General features: G+C 44.9%; 1 protein-coding gene across 1 annotated transcript in view; it reads right to left on the reverse strand.

Moving 5' to 3' along the window:
* The window catches only part of LOC147462984 (uncharacterized), a 128,752-nt gene extending 110,183 nt beyond the window's left edge, over positions 1–18,569 (reverse strand). Inside the window, exons 1-3 of the mRNA XM_086486548.1 lie at positions 18,151–18,569; positions 17,976–18,020; positions 17,385–17,425 (exon numbers count right to left, since the gene is read on the reverse strand). Coding sequence (XP_086342674.1) covers positions 17,385–17,425; positions 17,976–18,020; positions 18,151–18,219 — 155 coding nt within the window. The 5' untranslated portion in view covers positions 18,220–18,569. The remainder of the gene's footprint in view (positions 1–17,384; positions 17,426–17,975; positions 18,021–18,150) is intronic.
* Between the last annotated feature and the right edge of the window lie 1,200 nt (positions 18,570–19,769).

The following is a 19,769-nucleotide window of genomic DNA, read 5'->3' on the forward strand; positions in this document are numbered from 1 at the left end:
CTCACCTCCGACAACCCCTCCCCCCCTCGAGTTCCCCTTCGCCCCTCCCTCCCCCGCTCCCCCCCTCCTCCTCCTCCTCCTCCTCCTCCCACTACCCCCCCTGCTTCCTCATCTCCTCCCGCTCCCTCCCTGCAACCGTCCCAGGGAGCAGGACCATCCTCTGCTGCTAGGAGATCTCTTGGCAGCGCATTTTCCACGAGTCGCTTAGCGAGAGAGGGCCAACCTTTCTTGCAGACCCCCCTTCTGGTGCAAACGTCCCCCTTTGCAACACTTCCTCGCGGATTGATGAGCTTCGACATTCGACGTAGTTGGGATTTCTTTGCCTAGGACTTTACACGGTTTCTCGAGGACCACTCACCAGACCATGAGGCAGCTTGCTTCAGAGTTCATAAACTGTTCCTTGCAGCTAAAAGGATAGAGGCTCAGCGGTTCCCTGGACTCAGCGGTTGGCTTCTCTTTTCCCCTATGCGGCAGGGATCAGCTTGAGTGGACTCTAGACTAAGTGTTGGAGTGGTTGCAAGCACAGGCCCTCGAGTTCTCTCATCACATGGGAGACATAGGGGTTACAGAGTTGGTTCAGACTCTGTGGCCGTTGGCCAAGTTCTCAGTGACACCTCCAGACTCGACATGATGTAGACACATTGTGGTTCACTTCTTTGCTGACTCACAGAGCCCTCCATGCTATGTACACATACATGAGGACTCCTAGACAAAGGAGGTTGCCTTGCGCACGGCTCGTTCTTCTTGGGCTTCGGCTAGGCACTCTTTGCAGTCACGCCTATCTAGGGGACGCTTGGATGCGGATTATTCCACATCAAAGCCACCCTCAAAGATAGCACGGTTAGCTGTTCTCTCGTTCGGACCGCTGAAACCGGCCCGTGGGGCGGTAGGCTTTGGCTTTCACCCAAAATTCTTTACTTTAGACACACACACACACACACACACAGAACGTGCAAAGTAAAGAATTTCGGGTGAAAGCCAAAGCCTACCGCCCCACGGGCCGGTTTCAAGGTTTCGTTGCCGGGACATCAATCAACTTTTCCTCAAAGTGTGAGCCTCAGTTGGTTTTGGTAAAGACACAGAGTACAGGAACGCGGGATTACGCTATGGCCGACAAAGGGAAGGGCATTATGGAAGAGGGTTCCTCTTCGACGGACAGAAAGGAAACTGCTGAAACCGGCCCGTGGGGCGGTAGACTTTAGCTTTCACCCGATTCTTTAACACTTGACTTTACGACACAAAGCAATGACTTAAAAGGAACCTGTAACTGAAACTGGAATTACACTTCAAAACAAAAGCACGGCCAGGAAGCTAGAATGCTCCCAAGCAGATAGTGACACTTGTAGGCCCCAAAGGTTGGCGCCCCTTTCGGTATTTCTTCATTATCTTTCAGGAATGAGGAATAGACTACAAAAACCAGAGTCCTTGAGACCTTTATGTGTATCCAGCAAGATGGCACCTGTACAGGTAGAATTTTGGCAGCATAATAGCCCCAAAGCTTGCCCTGGACAGTAGCTTGGGAGCACCTGTACAGGCAGAATTTTGGCAGCATAACAGCCCCAAAGCTTGCCTTGGATAGTCTTCCAAGCTACAACTAGATATCACCTGTGCAGGCAAAATTTCGGCGGCACAACAGCCCCAAAACTTGCTCTGGACAGTTTTCCAAGCTCTAACTCGTTTCCAATAGCATAGACCCCCTCTTTTCTGCACAAAAACAGTAATTACAGCACGCTGTATTTACTGGTTTTCTCTTTGTTTTCAGCCCTAAACAGCCCCCAAACTGTCGTCTAACAGTGGGGCATTGTTCCCAATGCTCTTGGCCTCATGACGGCTGCAAAACAGTCTAAATTCAGCGTGTACGCAGCGCTGAAAACACACCTGTTTGGTGAGGTTGTCACCCTCACCGGTGCCTGCTTTGGTGTAGCAATTAGCTACACCCGTTCCTGTTCAGAGAGGCTCTTGCCTCGGCACAGAAGCATAAATCCCCACAGCTGTACATTAGTCAAATGAGAAGCCCACTTGAGGGGCATAACATAATTGTTCTAGGGGGGAGAGAGAGAGCAGTGCGTAACGTGCAGGGCATCACTCCTGGCACCGTACTGTACATAAGAGGGAAGGAAAGCACTCCATAGCTCTGAACCTGTGACAGGAAACTTGCAAATGAGCCTCCCAGCTATAAATTCAGCGCCACTTCTTCTTGCATGAGGAAAGTGCAAAGAAATGTGTCACTTGGCGCGTTTACAAGCCATTTCCCGTTTCAGGGTTGCCGCCTAAAAATTTCCCGACTGGTTGCCCAAGTGACTTCGAGGCAGAGTTGTAAAATGTTCCGCTTCGACATGGTACGAGACATACATGCTCGTAGTTAACACTCGTGTATTCAACACTTGTTAACTCATGTACAGTCTACCTGTGAGACTGTTCCATTGACATAGTGGATAGCTTTCACACTGGGCCACTGGCTTTAATAGAGTCCATAACTTTTAGTACACTTCGAATGCTTTCAAGCATAATAAACCAACAGTTTAAAAATGCGTCAACATGTACTCATTAGAAGCAATTGTTGTACTCTTGACAACTGACAAGACATACTTACTTTTATAGCACTGAACAGATTTTTGGACAAAACTTTTATTCCCCAAGGGCAATTGCCAAGCAAGGTACACTTCTACTGCACTAAATCCATAGATACATGAGAAGTGCTAAATCCTGGATCACTCCCCTCTAGCGCAGGTCTCTTTCCTTTTGACCTTTGCTCTTCTTGAGTTGGAGAATATGTAGGTGGTAAACCAAAGGCTTCAAGGTAAAGTTGCAATACATTTGGTGACTCTTAACAGTTTACTCTCTTCCATCCACTTTGCATCCATAAGTGGATAGTTCTTGAACTTCACCAAATATCGCCTTGTAACCTTGCCTTTGACTTTCCTTTCCTTGTGTTCTGGGATCAAAATTTCATCAAGCTCTTCAACTTCTGGCTGCTCTTCAACTGGCATATCCTCTGGCACATCACCAATAAATGGTATGAGAAGACTCACGTGAAAGGCATTGTGAATCTTCCAGTTCTCAGGCAATTTCAGCCTATAACTGACGTCACTGATCTTCTCTGCTACTTGAAAAGGCCCATAGTAACGCATACTAAGCTTTGTAAAGAGACTTTCTTTACCTTTTCGCTTCTTTAAGCGTGCCTTTTCAAACCGCAACAATACCCAATCACCAAGTGAAAACAGCAATTCACGAGGGTGGAGATCAGCAGCTTTCTTTTGCTTTGCTTGAGTCTTTTCAAGGGCATGCTTTATCTTCTGGTACATTTCATCCATATTCTGTACATATTGATCTACCCGAAAGATCTTTTCCTTGGTATGCAAAATGGGAGGAACTTTCACATGACCTTCAACAATTTCAAAAGGTGCTTTGCCTGTTAAAGAATGCATTGTATTACTGTACGCATACTCAACCAACGGCAAATACTGCTCCCACTTCGCCTTGTGCTCTGACACATAGCACTTAAGCAGATCCAAGACAGTAGAATTTGCCTCTTCTGACAGCCCATCTGTCTGCGGATGAAATGACAATAAGAACTTAAGCGTAGTGCCCTCCGTGGGTCACGGTCACTGACAATCGACTCTGGCATACCATGGTACTTAAAGACATTGCACATAAAGAGACGTGCCATCTGATCTGGTTTTATCTTCTTCCTAACAGGAATGAAATGAGCTTGCTTGCTGAATCTGCAAATAATGATCCAAATTCCATCATTTCCTGTCTGTGTTCTGGGAAGATCAAAGATAAAATCCATAGCTATGCTTTCCCATGGTTTATCTGGAATCGGCAATGGTTGTAACAGCCTTGGTGCCTTTTGCCTATCAAACTTGACCTTTTGGCAAATCACGCATGCTCGCACAAAGGCATCCACATCTCTCCTCAAGGTAGGCCAATAAAAGAATGTCTCACCGCTTTCACTGTAGCATCTATACCACGATGGCTTGCATACGGTGAGACATGACTCTCTACCATGACCTTATGTCGCAATGGCCTAGTGACACAGAGTTTGCCATGCATCATCATAAAACCATCTCCGAGGAGGTAGTGCTCATGGCGTTGTCCTTCCTGTAACTGTACGAAGATCCTTGCAAAATCTTCGTCACTCGCATATCGTTCCTTCATGTCATCAAGCTCATGATGATAAGGAATTGACACAAGTGAAATTTGTGGCTTTCTTGATAACGCATCAGCCACAACATTCTTCTTGCCTTCCACATGCACAATCTGGAAGTGAAACATGGAAAGAATGTTTGCCCATCGCATATGCTTTTCCGATAGCTTTGACTGTGTCAGAAAGTATCGCAAGGTCTGATGATCCGTTTGGACAACAAAATCAGCACCTAGCAGGTAGTGTTTCCAACTTAAGAGCGCATGAATCACAGCCAGTAACTCTTTTTCATAGACCTGCATGGTCATCTCTGGCCCTTGCAAGATTCTGCTCTCATAGGCTACTACCATGCCATCTTGCATTAGCACTGCACCAATGCTACTGCCACAAGCATCACACTAGACCACAAATGACTTCCTAAGATCTGGCAAAACAATGACTGGATCTGAAGTCAGCTTTTCCTTTAAGAGGTTAAAAGTTGAAATGTCTTTTTGGGTCCATCTGAGAGTGACCTCTTTCTTTTGCAAAGCATGTAAAGGTGAAGCAATCTCTGCAAAGTTGCGAATGAATCTTCTGTAGTAAGAACATAGCCCTAAAAAGCTACGGACATCGTGCACAGTCCTTAAAGTTGGCCATGTCTTAATTGCTTCTACCTTCGCAGGATCCATTCGGACACCATCCTTTGACACAATGTGTCCGAGAAAGTGGATCTCTCCCAAGAAGAACTCGCTTTTCTTGCCATTGATGAGCAATCTATTCCTGCGCAACTCTTCGAACACAATGGTCAAGTGATGCCTATGCTCCTCTTCATTCTTCGAGTAGATTATCATGTCATCAAAGAATGGACCAACAAAGTTCTGACATGGACGGAAGATCCTATCCATCATCCTATTGAACGTAGCAGGAGCATTCGTAAGACCAAATGGCATCACTAAGAACTCGTAGAGACCAAATGTGGTTCTAAACGCAGTCTTGTGCACATCCTCAAGCCTAATTCGAATCTGATGGTACCCACTTTTAAGGTCAATCCTGTTGAAAATCGTTGCACCCTTTGGGCGGTCAAGAATATCATCAATCCTTGGAATAGGAAACCTATTCTTGATGGTATTCTTATTCAACGCACGGTAGTCAATACACATGCGCCACAAGCCATCCTTTTTTTGTACTAAGAGCACTACAGAGCAATAGGGTGACGAGCTAGGCTGAATCAGCCCTTTCTCTAAGAGCTCCTCCACTTGGCTCATAATCTCTTTCCGGTGCGCCTCACTAACCCTATACGGTGGCCTATTGGTGGGCTACAACCTAGCACCAAATCAATCGCATGATCTTCGGGCCTCTCCAACGGTAGTTGAAACGGTAATGAATCAGAAAAACAGCCATTAAACTTTTGCAAAAATGCTATCCCGTCTTTATCTAACACAGATAAATTTGACTGGCAACTATCTGAAACATCACGTGCAAAAACCAAGTACGCAGAAAGATGATTCTTTATTACAGAAGTGATAGTAGAAGCAGTTACAATAAGGACTGACTCTCCTTTTAGCTTTACATCCAAGATGTGAGTTTTGCCCCTATGCTATACATTGATCTTTTTGTTGTAGGCATCCAAGACTCCATGCACTCGGAACATCCACGGGATCCCCAACAAGACATCACATCCTTCCAATGGCATGATGTAGAACTCTTCTATGTCCACATACGACTGAATATGCAGACGCAGCTTTCCAATGATGGGAGTGACGCATTCTGAGTGGCCAAGACATGCCAATCTTGCCTCTACGGTGTACCCCATGTCTTCAGCTCTGATGCCCAGCTTCATAGCTAATTCTGGCATGATAAAGTTCGCTTTGGCACCTAGATCAAAGAAGATGAGTGCCATCTGGTCTCTAACTTTACCCCACGCTCCGCATAACTCACTGGCATCTGTACTTGGCCTGTCGCCCAACATGTCTGGCACTAAACCTGCCGAGGGAATAGGCTTCTTTCCTTTCCTGTCCTCTTTGTCATCTGAGTCAGCTGGCCTTTTCTTTTGCGGACAGTTGGTTGCAAAATGACCAGTCTGCTCGCATATAAAGCACTTGTTTTCAGCCATCAAGACCTTCTTTTCCTCGGGCGTCTTACGCATAAAAGGCTTCCTTTTTTGCTTCTTTGCTTGTGCTCCAGAAGTCTCGGGTGAACCCTTGCCTTTATTGAACTTCCCTTGCCCCTAGAACACTTCAGATCCGCTTTCATAAAGGGCTGCTTTGCTGAATTTTCTTTTGCTGCCCTCCTTTCTCGTTGCTCGGAAACCCACTGTCTTCTCCTTTCAACAAGGCAAGACCAATGTTAGCAACTTCCATGAGCTGAGTGAGGGTAGCCACTTTGTTCTTGGTACAGTAATCGCGAAGCCCTTTAGGCAGCCCACAACAGTACTTCTCTATCTGCTCTGTCAATGGCACAAATATGTAGGAGGTCACTGAGAGTAACGCTTAACAAAACCTCCGATTGTACTTCAGCAAGCTCTTGCATGTAGCCGAAGTAAGCTGGTGCCAATCTGTCATGACGTCGACTTCAAATTCATTTGATAGCCAAGTAGATGCAAACATTTGCTTGAAGTATACCCACGTGGCGGGTTCCTATTAACAAGGTCGTCCACCATGTAAGTGCATTGTCCTTTGAGAAAGTGGCAGCTTTTCTTACTTTAGAGGCCTCCGTAAAATTCCCTCCTGCATAAGCTGTATCAAACTGCTGGAGGAAAGTAAGAACCTTTGCTTTATCCTCGAAGCCACTAAAGGTGCTGAACTTCACAGCTACACCTCCGTCTTTGTATGGTTTTGGCTTCTCTATTGGCCCCAAATTGTCATAGGGAAGCGTCTGCACCATGGGCACTATAGTAGGGACCATTTGTGCCCCTTGGTCATTGAGATTCTGCATTAAAGGTGCCATATCTGGCTGCTGTCCAGAAAAACCAGCCATGCCAAAATTGACCTGTGGCACCCCAAACTGGCCCTGATTGCTCTAAAAGCCTTGCTGCATGCCAATGTTACCATACATGGGGTTTGGAGTCATGCCATGCATACCCCCAAACACTGTTCCAGACATGTAGTGCTGGTTTCCAGGCACATAACCAGCCATACTTTGGAACACGGATCCACCCCGAAATACCCAGGATGTACCGTGGGTGGTGGAAAAACCTGATGCATTGCCTGGAGACTGGTTCCCTGTCCATTCAATACAACATTTTGACCCTGAAAGATGGCGGGCTGAACTGGTAAAACCTGTGGAGTAGGGATCCTCGCCACCTGTTCATGGACAGAAGGAACCTGTCTAGGAGCCTGACGTGACTCCGCAACATGTGAATGCTCCCCGTCCTACTGAGACGCATGGGGGATTTGGGCTTGAGCCTCAACGGGCTCTGTACGCTGAGGGTGTTCCCTTGCCTGCTGTAACTTTGATGGTGCTTGCAAATAATCCATAAACCTGGAATTCTGCACCGAGTGAAGACATTCAACCTGTGGAGTAGGGATCCTCGCCACCTGTTCATGGACAGAAGGAACCTGTCTAGGAGCCTGACGTGACTCCGCAACATGTGAATGCTCCCCGTCCTACTGAGACGCATGGGGGATTTGGGCTTGAGCCTCAACGGGCTCTGTACGCTGAGGGTGTTCCCTTGCCTGCTGTAACTTTGATGGTGCTTGCAAATAATCCATAAACCTGGAATTCTGCACAGAGTGAAGACATTCACAGCAGCAACTAACTGTGTCCTGAACGCATCCTCTTCAAAGTGCCCAGTCATGAACTCTTGAACTTGTTCTCGCTGTGCATTCACACGAACAAAAGGCGTAGACAGTGGCGGTCGTGAACTCTCGCCAACTTCATGTTGTAAAGGAATAGCCCGTCTACCCTGGGAAGAGGAACCCTCTTCTCTAGCATCGTTTGTCCTGTCAGCCATAGTGTAATTCCAAGTTCATGTGCTTTGTGTCTTCGCCGCAAACCAACCAAGGCTCACTTCTTAAGGAAAAAGTGATCTTGTCCCAGCAACGGAAACATGAAACCGGCCCGTGGGGTGGTAGACTTTAGCTTTCACCCGATTCTTTAACACTTGACTTTACGACACAAAGCAATGACTTAAGAGGAACCTGTACCTGAGACTGGAATTACACTTCAAAACAAAAGCACGGCCAGAAAGCTAGAATGCTCCCAAGCAGATAGTGACACTTGTAAGCCCCAAAGGTTGGCGCCCCTTTCAGTATTTCTTTATTATCTTTCAGGAATGAGGAATAGACTACAAAAACCAGAGTCCTTGAGACCTTTATGTGTATCCAGCAAGATGGCCCCTGTACAGGTAGAATTTTGGTAGCATAACAGCCCCAAAGCTTGCCCTGGACAGTCATCCAAGCTACGACTAGATATCACCTGCGCATGCAAAATTTCGGCAGCACAATAGCCCCAAAACTTTCCCTGGACAGTTTTCCAAGCTCTGACTCGTTTCCAATAGCATAGGACCCCTGTTTCCTGCGCAAAAACAGTAATTACAGCACTCTGTATTTACTGGTTTTCTCTCTGTTTTCACCCCTAAACAGCCCCCGAACTGTCGTCAAACAGTGGGGCACTGTTCCCGATGCTCCCAGCCTCATGACGGCTGCAAAACAGTCCAAATTCAGCGCGTACACTGAAAACGCACCTATCTAGTGAGGTTGTCACCCTCACCGGTGCCTGCTTTGGTGTAGCAATTAGCTACACCCGTTCCTGTTCAGAGAGGCTCTTGCCTCGGCATAGAAGCATAAATCCCCACAGCTGTACATTAGTCAAATGAGAAGCCCACTTGAGGGGCATAACATAACTGCTCCTAGGGGAGAGAGAGAGCAGTGCGTAGCGTGCAGGGCATCACTCCCGGCACCGCACTGTACATAAGAGGGAAGGAAAGCACTCCATAGTTCTTAACCTGTGACACGAAATGTAACAAACTGCTGACATGTCGAAACCCTAATTTTGCTGAAACCCTAACCCTAAAATTAGAAACCCTAATTCTGCCCGAAACCCTAACCCTCGCGGGCTGACACGTGGCCTGCTATATGGACACCAGCACGATTTTCCAAGAGCTTCTAAGTTTTGAAGGCTTTTCACTGTAATTGCTTTTTAGGCCAAGGGCCTTTAAATATGAGGTTAGGGCTCATTCTCTGGCATGCTTCCTGGCGAAGGTGCACAATACCGGCTTGTACTGTGTTGATGCAATATAAAGAAATACCGAAAGGGGCGGGGCCAATACTCTCTGGGGTGGAATTCCGCCACTCCGTGTCGCGTGTCGTCTCTCTCTCTTTTAGTTCAATTGTTATTGAAGTGCTAAAAGTCTGTTCAATCTGCTCTTTTCTATTGGCACGTGGTGCCCGTCTTGTGATAGGAAACTTGCAAATGAGCCTCCCAGCTATAAATTCAGCACCACTTCTTCTTGCATGAGGAAAGTGCACAGAAATGTGCCACTTGGCGCATTTACAAGCCATTTCCCGTTTCGGGGTTGCTGCCTAAAAATCTCCCGACTGGTTGCCCAGGTGACTTTGCGGCAGAGTTGTAAAATGTTCCCCTTGTCATACCGGAGGTAATGACACGAACACATTTTCAAGTCCAAAATAGCAGTTCCCTAATTTTTAGGAGATGCTTCCATGGCACTCACACTGGTCATCTGACCATCAATCACCACTGGAACCACATCGAAAAATGCAATGTCGGCCAGCTATCAGGTGATTTCCACTCGTAGCCCCACCGTGGCAATACTTTCCCAGGGGCGGGTGGGTATGGGCAAAGGCTGTAACAATCCCTGTGCTTTATGCCTGTCAAACTTGACCTTCTGGCATACCAAGCAACTGCACACAAACTCGTCCACATCCTTCCTGAGTCTTGGCCAAAAGAAGTATCTCTCTACCCCTTCAAGGTGGTAGCAATGCCATGGTGATCTGTAAAAGGCAGACAGTGGCATTCAATCATAACATTTTCCCTCAACGGCTGTGTAACACACAACATGGTTTTCCTCATCAAGTAGCCATCCCGAATGGAATATCCCGTATTGTCTCCCCATCCCGTATCCGTATGAAAATGTCAGCAAAATCTGTATCTATGGCATACTGATCGACCATATCCTTGAAGCACCTATGATGTATCGCGGAAATAGCCAGAACCAATAGCTTCCGAGACAAAGCATATGCCACCAAATTCTTTTGTCCCTGCACATGGACAATCTGGAAGTGAAATTATGACAAGATGTTTGCCAACCGCATCTGCTTTTCTGATAGCTGCTTCTGAGACAAGAAGTAGCGTAAACTCTGATGGTCTGTAAAGATAGTAAAATCCGCTCCGAGTAGGTAGTGCCGCCACTGAGTAAGAGCATGGATAACTGCCAAAAGCTCTCTCTCAAAAATCTGTGTTGTCAATTCCGGCCTCCAGAACAATCGGCTCTCGTAAGCAATGACATGGCCTTCTTGTATTAAGACCGCACCCAGACTACGACCACAAGCATCACAATATACTTCAAAAGACTTCTGCAAGTCCGGCAAAGTCAAAACTGGTCACGTAGTCAATTTCTCTTTCAATGTCTGAAAGGCAGTCACCTTTGTGGGTCCCCACGAGAAAGGGACTCCTTTCTGTGTCAAGATATGCAAAGGGGAAGCAACCTCTGCAAACTTTCTGATGAACCGCCTGTAGTATGAACACAATCCCAAGAAGCTTCTAACTTCATAGACATTCTTCAAATCGGGCCAATCACGGATAGTCTCTATCTATGCAGGATCCATCTGCACTCCCGCTGCTGAGACAATGTGTCCCAAAAAGTGTATCTCTGGTAGGAAAAATTCACTTTTCTTCGCATTAATCACCAACTTGTGATCTCGTAATGCCTGAAAGACTTGAAGCAAATGTTCTCTATGTTCTGCCTCATCCTTGGAGAAAACAATGATGTAGTCAAAGAAAGTGCCAACAAATAGTCTATACTCTCGAAAAATCATGTCCATCATCTGGTTAAATGTCGCGGGAGCATTGGTTAGGCCAAAAGGCATCACCAAAAACTCAAATAACCCATAAGTCGTCCGAAAGGCTGTCTTGTAGACATCTCCCGGCGCGATTCGGATTTGATGATATCCACTTTTCAAGTCAATCCTACTAAAGCACGAGGATCCCTGAAGTTGATCAAGTATAACATCCATTCTAGGAATCGGAAATCTGTTCTTGATGGTGATTTTGTTGAGAGCTCTATAATCGATGCACATTCTCCAAGATCCGTCTTTCTTCAAAACCAACAACACTGGAGAGCAGTACGGTGAAGTACTAGGCTGGACAAGACCCTTTTCCAAGAGGTCTTTCACTTGGTTCATAATCTCTTCGGTCTGGGCTGAGCTCACACGGTAAGGTGGCCGGTTCGGTGGTGTGCTTCCATGTATCAAATCAATGGTATGATCTTCAGGACGAGCAGGTGGTAACTCGCCTGGCAGGCCCTCTAAGAAGCAATCGGCATGAGAGTGGAGAAAATCTTGGCGTTCTTTATCAAGTTCAGACATATTTGTCCTATCCTCATCACTCAACTCTTTCAAAAAGATCGAGTAAACAAACAGACTAAATTTCATTAATTTAGAAATGACCAAAGCCGATACAATAGGGACAGACTCGCCCTTAAGTTTTACATCGAGTACAATGGTTCTGCCCTTCTCTGTGGTCAATGTCGCTTTCCTTGCCCGATAGTCGACCACCACAGCGTTGTTCTTGTGGTACCAAGGAATTCCCAAGAGGACATCCCAACCTTCCAAAGGCATTATGTAAAAGTCCTCATGTCCCAAATACCCCTGACAATGCAACCGAAGTTTGCCAATGACAGGTGTAATGGCTACGTCCTTGTCAGGTGCCACTAGAACTGCCTCTGCAAGTGGCCCCATACGATCGGGAGTGATCTCGAGCCGCGCCGCCAATTTTGGTGAAATGAAGTTGGCCTTGGCTCCTCCATCAAAGAAGATCAGGGCTTCTTGGTCTTTCACTTTGCCTCAAGCTCGTCAAAGTTCTATACTCTCGTCCATCGTGCTGGGATCGGTACCCACACAATCTGGAACCAGTCCTATTTTCATCTTGCCTTTTCTTCCACGGTCCTCAACTGCTTTCGAACTCTCATGCCTTTCGTCGTCCTTGTCGTTATGTTCTTTCTGTGCCTTTTTAGGGCACTTCGCGGAGATATGCCCAGTTTCCCCGCATCCAAAGCACTTCCCCTCCTTAATGTAGCGAGCCCTCTCTTGAAAAGTAAGATTGGGTCGTTCATCCGTTTCTTTCTTTTCCGGATTGCTCTTCCTCTTTCTACTTTCATTTGTTGAAGTCTGTTCGGCTCTTTGCGTCATGATTTCATATGTGGGGTAGGTCAAACTGCCCGAGTGAATGGCAAAACTCCGTTTCGCATGACTCATCAACTCCTGAATGGAAGCTGACTTTTGTTCTAAGCAGTGATCTCGGATCTCTGTAGGAAGACCCAAGGTGAACCGCTCAATCTGTTCCTTGAACGAGATCTTCTAAAATGAAGAGGCGGGTAGAAAAGAGCTCCAAAATCTCTCGCAATAAGAGTCCACTGTATCTTTCTTGGTCATCCGAAGATGGTTCCAAGCAGTACGTATGTCGCGTTCATACTCTCGAGTCAGCCGTGAAGAAATAAAAAGCCTTTTGAATTTCAGCCATTTAACTAGCGTTGTCTTGTTTAATAGAAGCGTGGACCACCAAGTTCGAGCATTCCCCTTAAAGTAAGAGGTAGCCCTCCGAATCTTAGAGTGCTCTGAGTAGCGCCCTCCTGAGAAAGCTATGTCAAACTGCTGTATAAAAGACAAAGCCTTCGAAGCATCTCTATAACCAGAAAACGTGTCAAATTTAATTGACTGTCTACCTTCCTTAAACTCTCAGTCTTTCTTGCTTTTATCTTCTAGAAAGTCATACTGGTTGGCTTTATAAAAATTCTTCTTCTTTGCGTAAAAGCTATTGTCATCAAAGTCTGAACTATCTAAAGACAAGTCCTCTGTAGTACTATCAACCACGGGGCGAGATTTAGGCTTCTTTGCCTTTTTCTTGCCCTTCCCAAAGATTTGCTTTTTGCTTCGCTTTTTTCCTTTTCTGTCTTCTTCGCTCGAGTCAGATGAGCTAGAAGAACTGTCAAAAGAAGAAGAAGAAGAATTGGGTACTCCTTCAAATAGAACGCGCTTTTTCTGCTTCCTTGCCAATTCAAAAGTAGACTGACGACCCAAATAACCCGAAAAGTCAACGCCTTTCTTTTGCTTTTTGTCGTGCTTTATAGCTTTGTTTTGCGCGTCAAAAAGCTGAGCAATTCGTGCATCAACCGCCTCTTCTAATTCTTGCTCTGTGTACATCCTGGGAGTAGGAGAGAGCCGGTTTGAGGGTGGCTCTGTGGTCTACCGCCACTGTGAGTGCACCTCATCGAAAGAGGTCTCGCTCATATATTTTGCAAATTTTGGATCCTTCGCAAAATTAAGCATCATCTTTGTTACAGCGCAGATCAATCGTCGACGCTCCATCTCTTCGAGCTCCACCTGAGTAGGCCGAGGCGGGCCATACTCGTCGCGTGAATCTTCATTGTGGTCTCTTCCCGCATCTCCAGATGCAGAGAAGGTCGACTAATCTCTGCCTGAAGCCATAAGTGCTACGGAAAAAAAAAGGGATCAGATTTCCCGTAGAAGAGAAGTCGGCCGTGCTTTGATACCACTGTAACAGACTTGGACACTCCAAGTCGAGAATCTACTGCGACACCACAAACAATCACTTCAAAACAGTTCACAATTCACAATTGATTCGAGAATCGACACGGGCCCGGTGGAGTTCCGTGCCTAGAGATATTGGCCACAAAGACTGGCGCCCCTTTCGGTATTTCTTTTTGTATTAATCTGTGTTCAAAGTACACGAGTGTAGGCAGGCGCTCACTCTCAGACTTTGCGTCCAGATGCTCTGAGTTGTGAGAGGCCTACCCACATATTTAAAGGGTTTACAAGGGATGCTAAAAGCAAAGCCCCATAAGCTGAAAATCAAAAGCTTGGTAAAATAAAGCATGTACAATCTTTTTCTCTCTCAAGCCATACTTGGCAAGATAAAGCAAGCTTTTAAATATTAAAGCTCTCTCTCTCTATCTCCTTGCGTAAAATAAAGCAAGCCCAAAAAGCTGCGTCAGCTGCCGTAAATGCCACTGGAGTCCGTACAACCTGCCACGTGGCGTTTTCCGCATATTGCACCGTAATTTCCGGGCAGCCAGCCACGTCAGCAATTCAGCGCATTTTCCGGGGTTGCCATTTTCTAGGGCTGCCCATGCGGGGACTGTCCATGCCTAGGGGTAATGTGTGTGTACAAAGGCCATGTCACCAGATTGTGACACTTCGCATTACTCACATCCCAATCATATGATTGCTCATCTCGAAGGCGTGTGTATCGATTGTTGGAAGGAAGTGTAGGTCTTGACTCCATGCAAGCCTTTGCGTAGAGACTACAATCACAAAATTGATTTCCAATGAGCATATTTGTCTCCAGACAAGCTAGCTTCTCCGTGGCATTCAAACATGAGGGAGCCATTGATGTCGGGAGCTCCATTCAGGCTCCAATACCATGTCAAAGTTGTACATGCACCATAAGAACGCACTGAAAGGCAAGAGAAGAGAGAGTGGGCCCAGCCTTGCTAGGGCACCTCTTTACCAGAGTGATGATCAATACAATGACCCCGGTGAAGGAAATGAGGGTGTCCCCCCCCCCCCCCCCAACAAAAAAAACAATATATGTGAGGGGAGCTTTCTGATTTCCCCAAATATCAGCCGCAATGCATAAAACTCCCAAGATCTATGCATAAACCTTGGCAATGACCCTACAAAACTCCACAAAACAATTGAATTTGGAAGCCTTTTTCTCCCCTCTCCTCTTTAGCAAGCCAGAAAGAAAGATTGGATTCCAAAAGGATCCATTCAGTGAAGGCCCAAGGGAGCAGTGCTGACATATACCGATTTGTAATATAAATTTTTTGGTGAAAAACTCATTTCCCCTTTCTCAGTAAGGCCGAGCAAATGGTTGAGGGAGGGAGGCAAGGCAAAGGGGGGAGGGGGGAACTCACTCCACCATGCGTGGCCACCTCCTTGTATCTTTGCTACCATATGTCAAATCTGCAGCCAGTTTCTCCTGGAGATCTTTAGTTCATATGACAAAAGCCTCCACATGTTCCATTTCACAAAGCTTCTCATAACAGCAAGGTTACTCTCCACGTTCTAAATTCTGATTTGATTACTGGCTTCATGTTGGCAAGACAATATGCCCCAAGCCTCATTTGTGATAGTGGTATATTGAACCGTTGTAAGTAAAAGACCACTTACAGTAGTGACGACAACACACAAAGCATTGGCATTTCTAAGAAGGGTTTGCATCAGAAGGGATAAGTTATAATTGTCACTAGCTCTTGGTCTACACCTGCCCGCCCTTAATTGCATTCAGCAACTCATAAGAATGAAAAATCGCAAAGACCTTGACTGGTCAAAACGTGTAGTTTGTGCCGTCAAGTTCGCCTCTTTCAAAGCTGGTGGATGAATGCATAGTGGTGCAACACCAATGGCAACAATATTCAAAGATATCATCACTCAAACAAAGGATAATTTGCAAAGCATGACATGTAATTCTTGTTCAATCTTAACTACGAGTTGATGTTTTGAAACTATGTACAAATTGGGAGAAGTGACTAGCATGTAGGTAGAAACAAGGGTTGAGACAATTTGCAAATTACACAATAGAGAATTTAAGAATTCATTACCATTAGAACGCAAATTATGCTCTGATGGCGCTCTACCCCTATGCACCCTCAACGTAGAGCTTGGATGTCCATCTTGCAACTCTAGATGGAGGATACACAAGATCATAATGCACTATCATTATTGCTTAATACACATGGGTGATGGTAGCAGTCTATTTATAGTGTGCAAAATCATGAGTAAGTAGTGTGTAAAGTGTGTAAAAAGCATGGGTTGTCCTCCTACATTCACGATACATTTAAACCATGTTGACTCTATCAATCGTCCACTTGTTAACGTTACCTTGATGCACCACTGGCACTTTCAAACCACGTTAGGGTAAGTTCACATGAGCATGTGGTTTGATACCAGTTTGCAATTAGTTGGCAACCTTCAAGAAACTATTTTGTTCACATGTGCCAATTTTGAGAAGAGATTGGCAACTAAGTTGCAACTGGTTTCCCTTGTGCTCCACTCTTGAAAGGAGGAGCAAGAAGGCAACCAAATAAGAAGGCAAAGTGTGGCCACCTTTTCCAATAACTTGTTTTAGTAAGAAATACGCTTGCAAGCATCCCTACTAACGTCATCAGTCACTAGTAACAAAATATAAAGTTACTTTGTTAGCCAGAGGGAGCCTGCACGTGAACTTAGGTGCGCTCGGATGCCGGTTGCCAACTAGTTGCAAACCCCAATTTCACGTGAACAATGAATAAAATAGAGTACCCAACCACGATACTTTGTTTCAACAAGTGGAACGTGCAAGTTAAAGTGTCTTAATTCGCAATATGCCAAATCCTACTCTGCAATTTGCCAAGTCCACCTAAGCCATCTTTTGACCATCAACAATCAAAAATTGACTTCATCCAACCAAAGCTGGCTTCCCACCAAAGTTGATGCTCAATAGCTTCTCCTCATATGGGAAGGCCCCAAAAACAATAGACAAAGCTCATAAGTGGGTGCGGTGCTGAGGGCATAGTTTTTTCCATACATTTCCATACGACAAACGGATATGGGTATGGAAGTATGATTGGAGAATGTTTCAACCCTTGCACTTGAAACATACGTGACCCTAATTTTATTTTAAAAAGCAGAAACCGATCATACATGGGAAGCACTCCTACCACTAGTCACATCTTACTGTAATCTTGAAACTCCTATTTATTCTAATCATTAATTCCCACATAAACCTCATTAGCTTGAATTTTTTGGCCAAGAATGGCTTCATTTTCCGTTCGCGTATGAAAACAATTTTCCATACAGCTATGGTTTTAATAACCATACAAGTATGGTTGCTATTGTTGAGTGTAGACTAACACATTTACCTCCATGCAGGACTATAGAAAACTAACCCTGAAAACCAATCTATTCCGCAAACCTCATATATAATCTGAGAAAAAAGCTTTGAGGTTTTGAAACAGCCTGCATAAATTCCATGATGATCAACCTAAGGATCCATTCCAAATTGAGGAATTTTTCTATACCTTTCATTGCAATGTGGACACTCAAACGCCATCAAGACGATCTGCAAAACATAAGCATCTTTTTAGCTAATGACTGAGTTAGACCTGTCACTAGACCTGTCACTCCTACACATTGCTTCTCTCAATACTTCTAACTGCTTTCCTAAATTGCTTGATTATATTTGGGGCATAAATCCTTCATACAGTTACAAATGGGGACCACTGTTTAGATCATTTGTTTCTTAAAGAAAAAAGAAGACCGATTTTCCAGTAATGCTTGTCAACATCTACCACAATCACAAATGCTCCAAAGCATTTTGTGCTTCCAACTGATACAAATCAAGTTGGCATTTGTAACTTGTGTTGTTCTAGGTAAAGAACAAAGCCAGCTTCCCATCGGAAAAAAAGAAAATCATGCCCATTGTAAGTTCAGTATGCAGCTGCTATCTCTTCACAAGAGGATATTAAGTGTGTATGCACACGCAGGTGTAAGGGCCATAGCCCCATCATCTTGTTTACCTTAGCAATTTTAAGTTATTCAATTGTCAAAAAACATCCGAACCCAACCTGCTATATGAAAAGTGCTGCAGGTATAATGATCAGTACAATTACCTCTCTGAAATGAGGAATCCGAGTTAGGAGTAGTCGTGTGGTGCCCTGCAATCATTAAGCAATTGCTCGTATAAGTCCTTAGCATCTAACACTTGCGCAGCAGAGTGTGTGTGTGTGTGTGTGTGTGTGTGTGTGTGTGAGAGAGAGAGAGAGAGAGAGAGAGAGAGATGGGTACATTTTCTCCACATCGCATACACAAGCTCTCAATTTCCTGAAGAGGCAGTTCTTCTTCGACGTCCGCCATGGCGAGCAACGTAGTATAAACCTTAAACCCCACGCTTAGGAGAGAAGAAGAAGAAGAGATCTATCCGCCGACGAGTTTTGAACTCAAGACGAATGCGTCAAGAGGGGAGAGAGAGAGAGAGAGAGAGCTTCGTCATGAGCATAATGTGAAACTAACTAGTGTAGCTTGATTGCCAAGGTTTGAAGAAGGCAGAGCGTGTTAGCGAAGGCTGTGAATGGCGCGAAAGACATGAAGGCGAGAGGTACTCGTTGTTGCAGGAGTTGGAAGGCATTAGGGAAGTATGTTGACGATGTTGACTAGGGATGTGGATGGAAGAGAATATAGTGTAGTTCAGGAGGAATGGACGCTAGGTACGTGTGTGCTGCCGACCAGAGGTACCGAAACACATGGAATAAGAAATTGAAGGAGGGCATTGGATGTTAGCGAAAGTAGCTAATGGCAGAAAGAAGGAGAAGGTGGTAGGAAGACAAGAAATTTATCGATGCATCACATAAACGAATTGTGATGTGTATGGTAGAGAATCCAGTTAAAAGCGATAGTGAGGAACACAAGCAAGTTAAAAGCGATAGCGAGGAACACAAGCAACGTTTATTGAAGGCAAACTGCATTATTTGAAGCGTTTCTTGAAAAATATATAAGTTGTTGCTACATGGGATGTCTCTTATTTGGTCATTTTTTAATTAAGTATTAGACATAGAAGGTTAGGAGAGGTGAGAAAAGAGCCTTGTGGACACGTGACATGAGTTATCGGGTGACATGAAAAAAGAAAGTGAATGCCTCTTGAAGTTGGAAATGGACACGGGGAAGTGGAGAGAATGCAAACTTTTGTTACTCGTAAGTGAAGGTAATGGTTGCGTCAAGTTTGAGCTCTTCATAGTTATAGTGTCTTTTTACAAATGTTGTTAAGTCAATGATTTCTTGAGGATGCAGTTTCTGAAAGAAGAAGTTGATCCTTCATGATGTACAACTTTGCCAATATGTATATGAATTGTAGAAGGTGCCCTTTCGAGGGATAATGTCGCAGATGTTCGACCTTTATAGGTATATTTGCAATGGCTTCGCTCCATGTTAAAGTAATATGGGATCCAAAAATTGTAATGGCAGTATATTGTGAGCCAATCACTCACATCAATTCGCGAGGCTTTTATCTCAATCCATAAGTACATGTACTTCTTGAGTATTATAACTTGCAGATGTGTTGGTAAATGGTATTGCAGCAGTGTAATTGCTTGGCAGAATGGATCGTCCATTTCTATTGATGCTGATGTAAGTCTCCTAAGTGTTGTGGAAGGACACACGCAGTCAAAAGTCGTCGTTTGGCAATACATGTAGCTGTTGAATTGTTAAATGAGAAAGCTGAATGATGTTGTTGACAAAAAGTAGAGAACAAAAGTTACAAATACTCTCAAAGAGAAATCACAGTACTCCTAGAAAACAGTTTGCTACACAAATCAAAGAGAAGCGAGAGATATTGTGGTAGAACAAAAACTGTAATTCAGTACACGCTATATCTTTTTATGGTGTTTTAAGTAATAGTATTTTCTGCACTG

This window comes from Adiantum capillus-veneris, chromosome 2 (genome assembly GCF_014529385.1).
Source record: "Adiantum capillus-veneris isolate H3 chromosome 2, ASM1452938v2, whole genome shotgun sequence".
NCBI lineage: Eukaryota > Viridiplantae > Streptophyta > Polypodiopsida > Polypodiales > Pteridaceae > Adiantum > Adiantum capillus-veneris.